The 18,044-nt window shown below is 44.9% G+C and overlaps 1 protein-coding gene across 5 annotated transcripts in view; it reads right to left on the reverse strand.

Annotated features, from left to right (window-relative positions):
• LOC137374394 (adhesion G-protein coupled receptor G2-like) overlaps nt 1-16,823 on the reverse strand; it is a 187,610-nt gene extending 170,787 nt beyond the window's left edge. For all 5 annotated transcript variants that reach the window (XM_068040435.1, XM_068040434.1, XM_068040432.1 and 2 more), the window contains exons 1-2: nt 16,365-16,823; nt 11,993-12,105 (exon numbers count right to left, since the gene is read on the reverse strand). In XM_068040435.1, the coding sequence (XP_067896536.1) occupies nt 11,993-12,104 (112 nt within the window). In that variant the 5' untranslated portion in view covers nt 12,105; nt 16,365-16,823. The remainder of the gene's footprint in view (nt 1-11,992; nt 12,106-16,364) is intronic.
• Nucleotides 16,824-18,044: the final 1,221 nt, after the last annotated feature.

Below are 18,044 nucleotides of genomic sequence, written 5' to 3' on the forward strand. Positions count from 1 at the left end.
ATGAGACATAGTGTACAACTGAATACGATGGCTGCGTTCTAATGAATTAAAAGGTTTATAGAAGATGGATGATGGCCCGCAAGGAGCAGATTGGAGAAATCAGTCTAGAGGTGACAGAAATAGGGATAAATGTTTGAGCAGCAATGGGGTGAGGTAGAGGCAGAGACCACAGTATGGAATTTTGTATTCTATGGTCATTGAGAGGGTGTATAAAGCACAACTCCAGGTTAAACGAGTAACCAAGGTTTCAGACAGCCTGGTTCAAGGAAGGAGGCTCATATCAGTGGAAAAAAGCAATTGGCTTTCCCACAGTTCAGTTTGAGGAAATTTTGATTTGTCTGCATGATGATTTCAGACAGACAATCTGATAACACAGGTGTGGTCAAGTGACTTCTGTGCTGTGCCCATAAGTATCACCACCATTTACAGCAATGCACTGTTTCTGTAGTCTGTTCTGTATATAAGTCAGGAAGGTACTGTGTTTAAGATTAGCTGAAGAATGCTTAACACTGTTTAAACAAAGTGGATTAATACCTTCATTAAAGTAATGGAAAGGGGAACGCCAAATGAATACTTGAAGCATTTGCCCACTAATATTACTGTCAGTCTGTGACTTATTTTTACTTAACTTCAGCTTACATCAACTTCTAAAGGTTTAATTTTTGTTTTCAGTGATTTTCTCACCCATTCCAATAGCAAAGACTCAGTGTGATGTGGTACTTTGCTTGAACGGGCATATATATTCCAATCGGCAGTGTTCATATCCAAACTCTTAATGTACTGTAATACATTTTCTGTGTGCTAGTTTATCAAGCATTAACCCATTTAAAATAAACGGGTTAATGATGACACAAAGAGAAATGTAGTGCGAGTGGGCTAAGCAAACGTCTTCAATCGAAAAATGCATCACCAGGCTGTTCAAAATTGACCCAGCATGATCTTGTTGGCATACATGGTGAGCAATTGGGCTCATTGGCACCCATTTTTTGGACATTGCGAGTGCCCTTAAAGGTCCAAAATGGTATCCGTGACATGTGCACACACTTGTGGGATGAGTCACGCCAGGCACTTATTGGTGAGGGTGTTTGCACATGTGCAGTGAATGTCCACCGGAAGTATGCAGAGCAGGCAGATCAAGTGTGAATCAGTGTGCAACATTGATTTGATGCCAGCAGTGCCACTGTGGAGCACAAGACTCCAACTCACACCCTCTCTTAATGTCGCACAATTGAACACACATTAAGCAGCAGGAAGGACATCCTATCAGTGCTATTTAAAGGGATCATCGACTATTTACAGGTTAGATTCTGGTTGATTTTTTCAGGCTATTGTTACAATTCTACAAGTCTTTGGTGCTTTCTGCAGTTGCGTCAAGTTGCAAAATTCTACAGGGGGTGGTGTGGTAGGTGCTGAAGGACGTCTTGCTGACCTGAAGGTTTCTGTACAAACCAGTTGCTCTCTCAGATATGGGCCATAATTTTACATCGCGGCTGAGGCTTAAAAGTCGGGGGCGAGCCCGCTGGGTCTGGAAGCCACGCTGTAATTTTATGTGGCCCAGACCCATAATTGGCCTCGGTAGGGACTTCTGCCCCTCTGAAGCAGGACATCCTGCCTCCAAGAGCTGCTGGCCAATCAGTGGGCGGGCAGCTCCTCAGTCTCAGTAGCGCCACAGGGAGTGCTGGCCACTGCTGGAACTGCACCCAGCCAGAAGAGCAAGAGGGAGGCGGGGTTGCTGGGTGGGGTTTCGTGACGTGAGTGGGGTTTCGGGCATCGCCAGGTACAATCAGCTGGACCCCAGCAAGGGGAGTGGGGTTGGATCAAGAGTGCAGGGGAAGGTGCCAGTGGGGCGGCTTGTGCTGCTGGGGGCGGGGGGGGCCTTCCATGGGGCACTGGGTACCTGATCAGGAGGGCATACCCCGCAGCCCGCAAGGAGGCTGCCAGGTTTAACTGGGCTGCCTCCCCAGGTGGTGAGGTGCCCAGCTGCCGCTGGTAATATACCAGTGGTGGTGGGAGGAGGCCCTTGAGTGATAATTAATTGGCCACTTAAGGGCCTCAATTGGCCTGGGGCGGGCAGACCATTTACCACCTCCACCACTGCTGGTAAAATGGCAGCGGGCTGGGTAGGTGACGCCTCCCACTCGATTTTATGCCCCCCACCCACTGCCTCCAGCCCGCTCCTGGGGTAGGGTGGAAAATTCCAGTCGTGCGTGCACTAATAGGCACTTCTTTTGCAATACAGCATGATTTAGGGTATTAACAGAGACCGCGCAGAGCAGGACAAACTGCTGGAAGAGGAAGCAGAAGAGGAAATGTCTCTCAGAAGGAGGCCATTTTTGCCTAGGGCACTCAGGGAGCATTTCTCCTGCCTGAACCTCAGTGAAGAACAAGGTGTGAGACGTCTGCACTTCAATAAGGACGTCCTCACTGAAATCTGCCACCTTCTGCGGCCACAAATGCAAGCTCAGAACAGGGCAAGGATTGCATTGACAGTGATGTGGAGATGAACTTTTATGCATCTGGTTCTTTCCAGGCTGGAGCTGATGTTATTTGCAACATCTCACAGTTTGCCATCAAGTGTTCACAGGAAAGTCACTGAGGCTTTCTATTCAGAATGCTAGCTGCATTTCATTCTTTCTTGCCAGAAATAAGCAGATTGAGTGAGCATGTGGCTTCACTAGGAATGCAGATTTCCCCATGGTGCAGGGTGCCAATGACTGAAAGCACATTTGCGGGCATTGTATGTCAGCTCTGCCCTATACCTAAACCAAAAGGGATGCAGTCCCTCAAGGTCCAGCTGGTGAGTGACCAGAGGCAGTGAATCATGGAAGTCAATGTCTGGTACCCTGGCAGCAGCCACAATGCCTTCATACTGTGCCAGCTGTATTTAAGCCACCACGGCAAACCAAAGGGTGGCTACTGGGCAATAACATGGCTGACAACGTCAGTGCACAACTCATGCATACATGTGCAGCATGCACACAATGAAAGCCACGCTGCCACACAACATATGAAACAGCAAACCATTGACATGTTGAAACAATGCTTCCACTGCCTGGACCAGCCCTGCAGTACTCAGCAGGACCGATGTCAGGATTCGTGGTGCTCTGCTCCATGCTGCACAATCTCACCATCATGATAGTCCAGGCCTTGCCACCAGCTAAAGCAGCTGTGGCCCTTGATGGCCCAGCTGTGAACTCCACCTTTTCAGTATGGGCAGCAGTAGTCTGGGCTACCTGGCTGTCAGGCAACAGCAAGGGCACTGGCGGAGTGGCAGAATGAATGCTGTCATCCTGAGAGGACAGAAAGTAGTGCTCCAGTGGGTGGTGCTTCAGCAATCGTTGTAACCTGCAGATTGCCAGACTGCTGTGACACCCTGCAAGTTCCTTTGCACACTCTAACCCACAGCCATGATAGCAGCAGACCACAAATGTGCTGACAGAGAGTCATAAGCACTGAAACAGGCCCTTCGGCCCACCGAGTCTGTGCCGACCAGCAACCACCCATTCATACTCATCCTACATTAATCCCATATTCCCTACCACATCCCCACCATTCTCCTAACACCTACCTACACTCGGGGGCAACTTACAATGGCCAATTTACATATCAACCTGCAAGTCTTTGGCTGCAGGAGGAAACCAGAGCACGTGGCAGAAACCCATGCAGTCACAGGGAGAACTTGCAAACTCTGCACAGGCAGTACCCAGAACTGAACCCGGGTCGCTAGAGCTGCGAGGCTGCGGTGCTAACCATTGCGCCACTGTGCCACCCTGGAAAAGAATGAGCTCCAAGCTCTGTGCAAAGCCCTGTGCCGAGTTGGTGCTGGTCTCCTCCATGCTACTTCAGTGACTGCATGCTTCCCACTGCACCAAGCACTTTGTTGTGCATATCCATCAATGTTTTTCTGTAGGCTGTCCCATCAAAATCCTCATCAAAAGCAGAACCCATGTGTGACCTCGCCCTCCAGCAAGCTGGTACCTGTGCTATCCTTGCCCCCTGCCCTGGCTGAAGCCACTCATGTCTCACCACATGCAAATCCTGCCTCTATGTTATCCTCCAAAGCAATGCAGGCGAGTTTTAACTGGTGCTAGCAAGTTATAATTTGGGATCCCGTGCTGATGTGTCCAGCCAATGAATAGCGTGATTAGTGCTGGTTGTACACAATAGTCATTCAAATGAGGTGGCAGCACGAAGTTGGCATACTTCCTGGATTACATTGAACGGATGCAGGTTAATTGTGCATCACCATCCCTGCGCCCATTTTCGGTTGCTATCAATTTAGTTTCCACCACATCTGTACATGTGCACTTCCCATTGAGTGTTAAGGTGTCAGAAGTAAAAAGTTTAGCTGGCAAACCGAATGGGAGATCAGTTGCAAGATACTTTGGTACCAGCTGATCATGTGCACTCTGCTGATCTCTGAAAATTTACGACATTGTGAAAGCTGTGTTCCTCCTATTCTACATTGTTTGTTATTGTTGCTTGTGACTATGACAACTTGCTTCAGGCCATTTGACTCAAGAGCTGGCAGATAAGGTGGAGCGTGGATCAATTATAGACTGTGTAAAGGGTGCGGATGGAAACACTCCTTAATTTTAAACAGCCAATCTCTCACCATTACATTAGCCATAACCTATGATAACTTCCCTGGAGGAGTTTACTAGATGACAGGAATCTTCACTGATGTTTTTCCATTCTTAGCCCAGAACTGCTGAAAACCTAATAACACCCTGATGGACGTCATCAAACTCAGTTTGAAATGTGTGTATATTGCTTGAGCGAGAGGAATGTGGTCACAATTAGTGAACATTTGTGTTAACTGCCTTGTGAACATTGTTGGGTCGAATTGTAACATCATTAGCTCTGAGATAGTGCTACACAATATACTATAAGTTGAAAAAGTCTTTTAAGAGGCACACAGTTCTCATAAAAATGGTGTCTTGTTAAATCTTAATTCCTGTGTTGGCAAACATGAAACAATGATGTCCTAAACATTGATAATGCAATGTGACCAATGATCCAGTGAACTGCACAGCAGATGGGGAATTTAAATTCAATTAATTAAATAAATCTGGAAAAAAATAGCTAAAATCAGTAATGGTGCCAATGAAACTACCAGATTGTTTTAAAAACCCATCTGATTCACTGACGGCCCTTGGGGAAGGAAATCTTACATGATCTGGCCTATATGTGACTTCAGACTCACAGCAATGTGGTTGACTCTTAACTGTCCTCTGATATGGCCTAGCAAGCCAATCAGTTATATTAACCTCTATAAAATGCAATAGGAATAAAAGTGGATGGACTACTCGGCCTTGACCTAAATACCCAAAATGACAAAGGCGCATCCAGCCCAATCAACCTTGCAAAGTCCTCCTCATTAACATCTAGGGACCTGTGCTAATATAGGGAGAGCTGTCCCACAGACTAGTCAAGCGTAGTCATATACTCATCACAGACACTGTCATGCTTACAGGATCAAACTTTTCAATATCCCAGATTCCTTCATCACCATCCCTGGTGATGTGACAGCACAGTGGTATACAGTTGGGAGAGAGTGATGCTCAGGATCCTCAACATTAACTCCAGACCACATGAAGTTTCATGGCTTCAGGTCAAATATGGGTAAGGAAACTTCCTGCTGATTACCATCTACTGTCCTCCCTCAGCTGATGAATCAGTGCCCCTCCATGTTGAACAGCACTTGGAAGAAGCACTGAGGGCAGTAAGGGCACAGAATGTACTCTGGGTGGGAGACGTCAATATCCATCAGTAGGAGTGGCTTCTTAACACCACTACTGACTGAGCTGGCCGAGTCCTGAAGGACATAGTTGCCAGACTGGGCTTGCGGCAGGTGCTGAGAGAACAAACGTGAGGGAAAATCCTACATGATTATCTTCACCAATCTAACTGTTGCGGATGCATGACCACCGCGCTATCCTAGTGAAGGTGAAGTCCCATCTTCACACTGAGGATACCCTCCATCATGTTGTATGGTACTACCACCGTGCTAAATTGGATAGATTCAGAACAGATCTAGCAGCTCAAAACTTGGCATCCATGAGGCTCTGTGGGCCATCAGCAGCAGCAGAATTGTATTCAACCACAATCTGTAACCTCATGGCCCGGCATATCCCCCACTTGACCATTACCATAAAGTCAAGGGATATAGCCCGGTTCAATGTGGAGTGTAGAAGAGCATGCCAGGAACAGCAATGGACATAACTAAAAATGAGGTGCCAACCTGGCGAAACTACAACACAGGACTACTTGCATACAAGAGCTAAGTAATCCCACAACTAACAAATCAGATCAAAGCCATATTTAATTGGGACAATTATGCAGCCATTGGGAGGAGGAGACTCCACAAATATCCCCATCCTCAATGATTGTGGAGCCCAGCTTGTGAGTGCAAAAGACAAGGCAGAAGCATTGTAGCCATCATCCACCAGAAGTGCCAAGTGGATGATCAATTTCGGCCTCCTCCTGAGGTCCCCAGCATCACAGATGCCAGTCTTTAGCCAATTTGATTCACTTCATGTGATATCAAGAAAGGACTGAGTGCACTGGATACAGCAAAGTATATGGCCTCCAATAACACCCCATCTATAGTGCTGAAGGGTTGGATTTTATTCTGGTGATGGAGGTCCTGGCAGCAGGCCGGAAGGCGGCGGGGAGAAGTCGCCTCGGCCCTCCATCGGACCCTCAGTACGATTTCAATACCGGCAGCCAATTTCCTGCCTGCCGTCGGGGAGGCCATCCCTTTCAGGGGTGAGCTCCCGCCTCCAGAGCTGCCAGTTGATTGGAAGTCCAGCAGCCTTGCAGTACCAGCAGTGCCACTGCATGCAGTGGCCACTACTGGTACTGCAAAAGGCCCTGCAGAGTAGAAGAGTGATGAAGACCCCAGGAGAGAAAGGTGGAGTCGGGGTTGCCTGAGCCATTCAGGCAGGCCCTGGCGACAGGCGGGGGGTTGGGGGGGGGAGTTAGTGAGGGTGGGCAGTCACCACTGCCGGGTGGGGGAGAGGGCATCCAGGAGCTCAGGATTGCCCCCAAATGAGGGACCTCCAACCCCACTCGGAGGCCGCCAGGGTTTACCTGGTGGCATCTCCCCGTGTTGGCGGGCTCCTCCGGCTTCAATAAAATTGGCTTGGCGTGGCCTTCCTGCCTTGGACAAAATGACAGGGAGCGAGGGCAATGTCGGGAACAGTGCTCCCTTCCATTTTGTTTGCCCCCTCTGCCTCTGTGCCCATCTCCAAGGACAGAACAAAATATTGCCTGAAGATATGAGCTCCAAAACTAGCCACACCCCTAGCCAAGCTGTTCCAGTACAGCTACAACACTGGCATCTACCCGTGAAAGTGGAAAATTGCCCAGGTGTGTCCTATCCATAAAAAGTAGAACAACTCCAATCTGGGCAATTACCACCCCATCAGTCTACTCTCAATTATCAGCAGTGATGGAAGGGGTCGTTGACAGTGCTATCAAGCGCCACTTACTCAGCAATAACCTGCTCACCAATGCTCAGTTTGGGTTCCGCCAGGGCCACCCAGCTCCTGACCTCATTACAGCCTTTGTCCCAACATGGATAAAAGATCTGAACTCCAGAGGTAAGGTGAGAGTGACATCAAGGCAGCATTTGACTGAGTGTGGCTTCAAGGAGCCCTAGCAAAACTGGAGTCAATGGGAATCAGGGGGAAAACTCTCCACTGCTTGGAGTCATACCTAGCACACTGGAAGGAGTTGTGGTTATTGGAGGCCAGTCATCTCAGCACCAGGACATCGCTGTAGGAGTTCCTCAGGGTAGTGTCCTAGGCCCAACCATCTTCAGCTGCTTCATCAATGACTTTCCCTCCGTCATTAGGTCAGAAGTGAGGATGTTCACTGATGATTGCAGTGTTCAGGAACATTTGCAACTCCTCAGATACTGAAGCAGTCCGTGTAAAAAGGCAGCAAGACCTGGACAATATCCAGGCTTGGGCTGATAAGTGGCAAGTAACATTCGCGCCACACAATTGTCAGGCATTGAACATCTTCAACTAAAGAGACTCTAACCATCTCCCCTTGATATTCAATCGTATTTCTAATGCCGAATTCCCCACTATCAACATCCTGGGGGACACATTTCACCAGAAATTTAACTCAACCAGCAATATAAATATTGTGTCTAGAAGAGTATATCACAGTAACTCACCTCCTGACTCCCCAAAGCCTATCCACCATCTACAAGACACAAGTCAGGAGTGTGATAGAATACTTTCCACTTGTCTGGATGGGTGAAGCTCCAACAATACTCAAGAAGCTCAATGTCATCCAGGTCAAAGTAGCCCGCTTGATTAGCACTCCATACACTACCTTAAACACTCACTACCTCTACCACCAGCACACAGTGACAGTAGTGTGTACCATCTACAAGATGCACTGCAGCAACTCAACAAGGCTTCTTTGACAGCACCTTACAAACCGACTTCTACCACCAAGAAGGACAAGGGCAGCAGGTGCATGGGAACATTGTCACCTCCATGTTCCTCTCCAATTCACACACCATTCTTACTTGGAACTATATTACCATTTCCTTTATCGTCGTTGGGTCAAAATCCTGGAATTCCCTTCCTACCAGCACGAAGGGGGAATCTACACTACATGGACAAAGTGTTTCAAGGAGGTGGCTCACCACCACCTTTCCAAGGGCAACTAGGAATGGCAATAACTGCAAGCCTTGCCAGTGATACCCACATGCCATAAATCAATAAAATAAACCTGAACCATACAAAGCAGGGAAATCCAGGTTTGTTTCTTGGTTACCTGTGGCACTATATTTGGCCTCAGTACCTTTATCTCCAGGCCATTCATGCCAAAGTTCACCTTACTGATTTGTATCCAGTGACATATGATACGGCGTCAGAGGGCGAGGGTCATAGGACAAGGACAGAATCAAATATGGCCATGATATCCCCCTGCTGTTGAATCACCAGCTGCTCTCCCCACTAGGAGATACTGAGATCCCTGCTCCACTCCCCACTAGGAGACACTGAGATCCCTGCTCGACTCCCCACTAGGATACACTGAGATCCCTGCTCCACTCCCCACTAGGAGACACTGAGATCCCTGCTCGACTCCCCACTAGGATACACTGAGATCCCTGCTCCACTCCCCACTAGGAGACACTGAGATCCCTGCTCCACTCCCCACTAGGAGATACTGAGATCCCTGTTCCACTGTCTAATAGGAGACACTGAGATCCCTGCTCGACTCCCCACTAGGATACACTGAGATCCCTGCTCCACTCCCCACTAGGAGACACTGAGATCCCTGCTCCACTCCCCACTAGGAGATACTGAGATCCCTGCTCCACTGTCTAATAGGAGACACTGAGATCCCTGCTCCACTGTCTAATAGGAGACACTGAGATCCCTGTTCCACTGTCTAATAGGATATACTGAGATCCCTGCTTCCCTCCTCATTAGGACACAATGAGATTCCTGCTCCACTCCCTATGGTGCAGCAGAAGGTGATCCCTAACCGACTCACATGATGTAATATAGTTGCTGTGAGAAAAAAGAAGAGATAGAAACAGGAGAAGGGTGCAGACTACAAAAGACCAAAAGCAGAGGAAAAGGAAAATTAGGTAAAGATCTGAGGAACAAAGCTGCAGTAGAGAGTGACCTTGAAATTTCATATCCATTAATGGTTTCTCCTCCTATGCCCACACAGGCACTAAGTCTTGGCCCCATCCTCTTTGATGTTTACAAGTCTCCCTTGATGGCATCATCTGGAAGCTTGGGATCAGGCTCCATATTTAGGCTATTTACCTTATGTTACGTGAGTGCTTCTGTTTTAAAATATGTTTTAAGAAATTATAGTTGGATTGTGAACACTGATTTATCTGGAATCTATATTTTAAAACTGAAGAGGCTGAACTTTGGGTGTTTGTTTAAAAAGGTCAACAAAAGATTGACCAATAAACAAGGTTTTACTGGAAGGCAAATGATTTCAAATAAATATAGTAGGGGGTTGTGTTGTGACAAAACAAGATTTATGGTTATCATAGGACTTGCCTGGAAAAAAAAGTTGGTTTAATTTTGAACTGTCAAAAGCCAGCTGGTTTTTGGACTAAAAGAGGCAGTTGGAGATCTGCATATTGACCTGCCAAGAGGACCGAAAATCCAGACCATTGTTACCTCTCTTTGAAGAATCCTTGCTCTTGAAAAGCAAATCCTGTATGAAGTTGTACTGTTGCCTCCTGTATTTTGAAGAAATCTGAATGTTTGCAGAAACCTTGCAATTTTAAAAGAACTTTGCATTGAATGTGTGAGAACTGAAACCTTTGTTGCTGCACATCTGATGGAAGGCCTTCTGTAGTTGAATTTCTCTGAACTCCTAAACAAACTGTTCATCAATATCGCCTGGAAAGATTCCTAGTGGCAGCCCTATTTGACTTTGGGACACCTCGCCAAAACAAAGGACTTCCATAACCGCTATTCAGTATAAGTTTTTTTTTAATTCCTTCTATTTCTTTGTAACAGCTGTAAACAAAAATCCCTTTCTTTTTTCCCAGTTAACTGGTTGTGTATGTGAGGGCTAGGATAAAAATAATGGGCTTTAACAATTCAATTTGCGTATATATTACTTCACTATTGGTTAAGACTTGGTTTATAATAAACGGATAATTTTGTTGTTTGTTAAAGAAATCTGGTTGGTGTGGTTTATTCTGGGGACAAATGAAGTAGCTAACTGGCTGTTTCGGTAAGTGGGAAAACTTATTGATGTGTTGGGACCTGTGGAGAAGTGGGACTGAATTAACAGTGCACTCCTCCCACCTTGGTCATAACACTTACCTACCCCATTTTGATTCTTGCTCAGCTGGCTGATATTAAAAGGGGATTTTAACTCCCTCCTCCTGGTGGAAACCTTTCCCTTGCTGCTGAAAGTGGTATGTTTACTGTTATATTTCCACCTTGTCATCTTTCTTTACTTCACTGTTCTCCTGGGCTGCTGAGGTGAACACTTGAGTCCAATAGTCACCTCATAAATATATGCAAATTGGGGGCTATTTGAATGACCTATGGAGTGGAGTGCCTGTCATGGACACTTTGCTCAGTAGAAGCATTATGAGCTGAAATAGATGCCCCAGAAGTTGAGTGCAAATCTTTGCACCTCTGACACTGGTCTAATTCTCTTCAGTCTACCATTGATGACCAGTTTTCAGTCATCACACTCTGGTTCTATAAAAATTCCTCCAAAAGGCCCTTCCACACTGCCTCCTCCTTTCTGCATTCAAAATGCTGCTTAAGATTTTTCACTTAAATCACTCTATGGTGTTTTACCCCATGAAACCAGGCAGTGAAAAATAGAACTGGAACCTAATCTTTACACACTCATATAAGACTTTATTTGCAGGGTTTATACATTACAAACATGCACCTGCTATCCCCAACAACGCCCATTTCAGTCTGTGTCTCTTTATAGGAGCAGAAGTGAATCCCCAGTAAATGCCCACCACCTGCCTACAATTAAACACACAATTAATATCCAAGGGGCTTTTAGGTTTTTCTCCTATCTTCATTCCACCTGTTCTGTCCCTCCTACTTGGTGGCCATTTTATTCTCCTCTCTGTAAAGTGCTCTGTGATGTTCTAATGTGAGGAGAGCCATATTATGCAAGTTGTTGTCCATCCTGAGTCAATTCTCTGAGCCAACTTTTGTTGTAAGGGCACAGTTTCAACTTCTAAACGTTTTAACGTTTACACTTGACTGGAGAGAAAATGAAAAGAGAACAGTAGTGGCTGTGTCAGCTAACAGAAGGGACTCTCTTATAGCCACTGTCGTATATACGTCTGCGGGTGGGTCTGTCACATTGCCAAGTAAGCAGTATTTGAAGACAGATTTGAAGTTGGCCTCCTAACCCACAATGTGTTTGACAGGTCAAGTTAAATAGAAATGGTGTCATGAACTTAGGTAAACACCAGTTCTAGCTCACAACCTCTGATTCTTACCTTGGTGTACAGTGACAAGAATAAAGAAAAGAACTATGGGGAAGAAGGCAATACGAGCTTTAGAAAACATCCAGCCGCTTGAGCTGCAACAGTGTGTTCCACAGGGAATCATTCTAGAGAGAAAGCAAAATCAATTCAAATAAAAATATACTCAGGGCAATAATGCATTTACTCTATAAAACAAACACACAAACAAAACAACAGCTTGCATTTATATAGTACCTTTGACGTTGCCAAATTGCTTCACAGACATGTAATCAAAACAAAGGACACCGAGCAAAACCTGGTCAAAGGGATGGATTTTAATGAAAGTCTTAAAGGAGGAGAAGGAGGTGGAGAGGCAGACAGATTTATAGAGAGGATCCACAGCATGGGGCCTAGTTAGCTGAAGTCACAGCCATCAATGATGGGGCAAAGGAAGTGGGGGATGTGCAAAGAGACTAGAGTTGGAGGCACAGAGTGGAAAAAGGGAGATGCTTCATTTCAGAGAAATGGTAAATATCTACAAGCAGTACCAATCTCATCGATCTCCAAAAAGCTACAGTGTGGACTTGGTAGAGGCCTGAAGCTCTGCTTCATAGGTCATGGTGCTTTGTACGCTGGCAGTAGCAACTTGTGGCAAACATTTTTTTAAAGTATCTAATTCTACAGAGATTAAAAGGACACAAAAATAGAAACAGAGTGTAGATTGTTCTTACTTGACATATTGTACAAATAAAATTACAAACTGGATTGCTGAATATTACTATCAACAGTACTAGGAACATAGGAACAGGCATAAGCCTTCCAGCCTCTCAAGCATGTTCCACCATTCAATTAGATCAAGGCTGATCTGTACTGTAATTCCATCAACCTGCTTTGGTTCCATAACCCTTAATAGCCTAACCTAACAAAAACATATCATCCTCAGGTTTGAAATACTAAACTCTAATCGTTTCCAATGTAATGAGTTATAAAAAGATCTGGTTGATACCGAGGAGTCTATCACCTATCCGTCCTTCAAAGGGGAATAATCACCGCAAGTGTTTTTTTTTAAAAGGAAACCTTGTGCTAAGTTGACACTGAAGCACACAGAGTAACATATTGATTTTAGTGCTGATGTCATTGTGTCACTGACCAGGGCAGCATGCCCTTCTCTCTGTGAATAAAATTTATTTCAGGACTGTTTATCTTGGCAACAAAGACCTCCTAAGGATCAATGTAAGTGAAGCAACCTCCCAGAGGAGGTCTCATATCGACTTTGCTTCAAATCAGCAACAGTGTAACTGAAGACAGCACAAAACCAGTTCCTGTCCATTTTGAAAATCCGAAAACCTAATCTCTTATGTTGCCACTGTTATTTGCTATTGATTCAAAAGAACTAACTTTCCTTCATAATAAAAACAAGAAAATGCTGGAAATACTCAGCAGGTCTGGCAGCTGCCGTGGAGAGAGAAGCAGAGTTAACGTTTCAGGTCAGTGACCCTTCTCCAGTTCTGAAGAAGGGTCACTGACCTGAAACGTTAACTCTGCTTCTCTCTCCACAGATGCTGCCAGACCTGCTGAGTATTTCCAGCATTTCTTGTTTGTATTTCAGATCTCCAGCATCCACAGTATTTTGCCTTTAACTTTCCTTCAGCTCTTTTCAATCAGTAGAAGGCACAGTGACAGTGCCTGTCATTTGTGAATGGAATTATATCCTGCCCCCACCTCACACCATAGCAGTGAGATCTGGCAGTATAACTCACACTCACATTGCTGCACAAATGGTGTCACTGGCACTACCAGTAAAACAAGAACTATAGAGGAAAATGTTATACAACTTGACCAGGGAGTAGCAAGTAGAATCCAATCAATGCCCTCAGGTTCATATTTTTCTTCATGGATTCTATCCTTTCCTTTAGAAATACAAACTAATATCTGGTTGCAACTTAACTAAAAATTATACTTGCCAAACTCCTACAAAATGACTAGTTCTACTAATTAATGGGGACAGTAGAGAAGCTAGGATTGTTCTACTAAGAGCAGAAAAGGCTCAGGTGCTATTTAATTCAGGTTTTCAAAATTATGATGAATTTTATGAGAATAAATTAGGGGAAATTGTTTCCCCTGGCAAGACAGTCAGTAACTAAAGGATACAGATTTAAGATAATTGATAGATAAAAACAAGGGACAGATGAGGAGGAATTTGGTTATGCAGCAAGTTGTTATGATCTGGAATCCACTGCCTGAAATTGTGGTGGAAGCAGATTGAACAGTAACTTTCAAAAGTGATATACTGGAAAAGGAAAACTTTCCGGGGCTGTGGGAAAAGAGAAGAGGAGTGAGACTAATTGGATAGCTCTTTCAATGAGCTGGCACAGGCATAATAGGCTGAATGTCCTCCTTCTGTCCTGGAACATTCTGCGGTTACAGCCAAAACTTTGGGTATAGCTGCGAGGTAGAGGGAGAGATTGTTTGATTTATTTATTTGACTTGTTTCAGAAGTGCAACAAAAGCAGCTGGCAGCACCTTGATTCAACAAAGATCCAAATCCCTCTCTGTTTGGGCAAAAGTCCTTGTTGCAGAATTTGCCAGGTGATTCTCCTCCTCCCCCCTGTCCCCCCACCCACCCTGCACCACCACCACCCACCCCTTGATCATTTAGTAAGTTCCATTGTAAACAGAAATGAGAGTGTTATGGTCAAAACAACACAATTTACATTGTGGTACTTCAAAAATTACAATGGTTTGCTCAATGCAATTATTTTTACAACTACATTTAAAGTAAGATTCTCGAAGTAAGTGACGCAAGGGGATGTGGCATTAATTGTATCTAACAGATATCAGTATAATATTTTTAATTAGAAACCATTACTGTACAAGCAAGTAATTTCAAATGGAGGAGGTGTGGGCTTATTGGGTGGCTATTGAGTCAAGGGGTTCATGCGACATTGCAATCCAAGAGAATGAAACTCAAGTAGTTAGTAAGTAGCTAAGCCAAAGCACTGAATGACTACTTGTCATCCTTTACCACTCATTCAGTGTTCTTATGTTATGGTTGGGATTTGTTTTAACTGCTGATGCAGTTTGTTTTTGGCTATAATGACACTGAGCAAGATAAAGTCTGGCCTTTGTGATACAGGATAGTATGGGTCAAGCAGGAGACCTGGTTCTTGTGTATGATGAATTGTATTGTATTCTCCTTTGTATGACAAGATATGAATGCCTGCCTCCAACCCTGATTACAACAGTGACTGCACCTCCAAAGTACTTCATTGGTTGTAAAGTACTTTGGGATGTCCTGAGATCATGAAAGGTGCTATACAACTACAAGTCTTTCTTTCCCTCAATTGGATGGTTGCACAATTTAACCCCATGGGTGTATGTCACTTGAATCTTGGTCCAAGCAGTAATCCAATGACCTCTGTATAATCCAATGCTGCTACCACTGTAGTGGTTGTGTCGTGTGTGTGTATGTGTGTCTGGCTGTGCCATGTGTGTTTGCATGCATACATGCCTGGCTGTGTCGTGTGTGTGTCAGGCTGTGTCGTGTGTGTGTCTGGCTGTGTCCTCTGTGTGTGTGAGTGTGTGTCTGGCTGTGTCTTGCATGTGTGTGTGTCTGGTTGTTTCCTGTGTCGTGTGTGTGTCTGGCTGTGTCTTGTGTGTGTGTGTCCGGCTGTGTCTTGCATGTGTGTGTGTCTGGCTGTGTCCTGTGTGTGTGAGTGTGTGTCTGGCTGTGTTTTGTGTGTGTGAGTGTGTGTCTGGCTGTGGTTTGTGTGTGTATGTGTCTGTGTCCGGCTGTGTCCTGTATGTGTGTGTGTCTGGCTATGTTCCGTGTGTGTGTGTGTGTCTGGCTATGTCCCGTGTGTGTGTGTGTATGTCTGGCTGTGTTGTGTATGTGTGTGTGCATGCGTGCCTGGCTGTGTTGTGTGTGTGTGTGTGTGTGTGTGTGTGCGCGTGCCTGGCTGTGTCATGTGTGTTTGTGGGTGTGTGTGCATGTATGTGTGCCTGGCTGTGTCCTCGCTGTGTGTGTATGCGCATGCCTGGCTGTGTCGTGTGTGTGTGTGTGTGTGCACGCGAGTGTGCCTGGCTGTGTCCTGTGTGTTTGCACGCGTGCCTGGCTGTGTCCTGTGTGTGTGTGTCCTGCGTGTCTGTGTGTGTGCACGCGTGTGTGCCTGTCTGTGTTCTGTGTGTGTGTGTATGTCTGGCTGTGTGTGTGTGAAAAATGTGCAGCAATTTCGCATAACCATTTGCTTTCCAATAAGGAGTTTTCCTCGAATCAGTCTCTGCCAATCAGCGGATCTGATTTATTTGCAAATCAATCACAGGTGAAAAGATGAAAGCCCTTCTGCATCCTCCTCATCAACACCCCCGTCTCCTCACCCGTCACCACCAACTATCCTACGCTTACCTGTCGGGGTTTGTTGCTTTGGGATCTGAGGAGTTTCAAATTCATCCTTTCATTTGCAGGAATCGTCGCGAGTCAGAGATCATCCCGTTGCGTTTGTCTTGAAGGTGTCAAAGGAAGACTCAATGTTTTGTTAGCGCTGAGGTTTTATCCTGTGGATGGACAATGCGGAGACAGAGCAGCGCTGTTCCAAGTGTTCTTGGCGGTGGGAACTGCTAGATCAGGCACAGGATCAGGAGGTGACAGCTTCTGCTCACATACACGGCATGAGTTTCATCGAATCCGCAGTGAGGATCTTTCTCTCTCTCTGTTAAGCAGCACGTTGAGGTTCCCTGTCTATCAATAAATCAGCAGTCTGAGCAACTCTCCTGTCAATGACCAACAATGGATGAGGATCTCCAGTGAACCTACAGTCACGAAACTGACTGATTGAAACTGACTCGGGGCCGGTCCCAGATTGACAATAAGATCCTCATTCCAACCTCGCCTGCCAACACGCCACATTTAGAACTTCCTGATTACCAGATATGCAACAGTTTGAGCTCCACCCGTAGACAATGGGTTGAATGGTTCCCTAAATTGCAGCTACACGAGCGTGAGAGGAAGAAAAAAACATTAATACATAGCGAGGTGGGGCAATTTCACAGAGAAGGACACATTGATCAGCTTACATGTTTATCATGGGAAAGGATGAGTCAGACAGTTGACAAACTTGCTGCAGGAATCCACTTACTGTTGGAATTTGCGTGCTTGTCTGAAAAGGAGGACACATGGACTGGTTAACGATAAACTCAATTGTATGTTAGATATCGAAACTAGTAGCTGTTATAACATATATTTAAGATATATGTATGAAACCTGTCTATTGACATATATTCACTTCAAAAGTACTTCATTGGCTTTAAAGCGCTTTAGGATGTTCTGAGGTCGTGAAAGACACTGTATTAGTACAAGTCTTTCCTGTGCATATAGATAATAAATATAGCAAGCGGATATATAGAAAAAGAAAATACCGCAGATGTTGGAAATCTGAAATAAAAACAGAAAAAAACTGGAAATACTCAGCAGATCTGGCAGCATCTGTGGAGAAAGAAACAGTTAACATTTCAGATCGATGGCCTTTCAACTAGATATATAAACTAGATTCATACTATATATGATACTTTCTACAGTAGATATATAATGAAAATATGTACATATATATATATATATATATTCCTGTTAAATACTTTAGGGTTGATATTACCAATGCTGCAACCATTGTATCAGAAACTTGCCTCACACTCTTATTTTTCTATCCATTTATCAAAATTTGTTCATTGGTTGTAAAGCACCTTGTGGTGTCTCATGGATGTGATAAGATGTGATATAAATGCAAGGTCTTTTTCTTTTCCCAATCCCCTAAATTTGAGATCCATGAGCACAATAATCCTCTTTATTATCTATAGAACCTTTTCTTCCATTATTAAGACCATTTAACCTTGTTAAGAGTCTCTCAATAAGTTATATACATGAAACCATTTTTAAGCAGAATTTGTACACTTAGTATTTACATTTCTGGGAATAGCTTTACCCTCTTAGACTCACTTCTATTCTTTTCCATATCAGTGACTTCCTCCACTCTTCATCCAACAGTGGCGCAATGGTTAGCACCGCAGCCTCACAACTCCAGCGACCCGGGTT

Source organism: Heterodontus francisci, chromosome 10 (assembly GCF_036365525.1).
Source record: "Heterodontus francisci isolate sHetFra1 chromosome 10, sHetFra1.hap1, whole genome shotgun sequence".
Classification (NCBI taxonomy): domain Eukaryota; kingdom Metazoa; phylum Chordata; class Chondrichthyes; order Heterodontiformes; family Heterodontidae; genus Heterodontus; species Heterodontus francisci.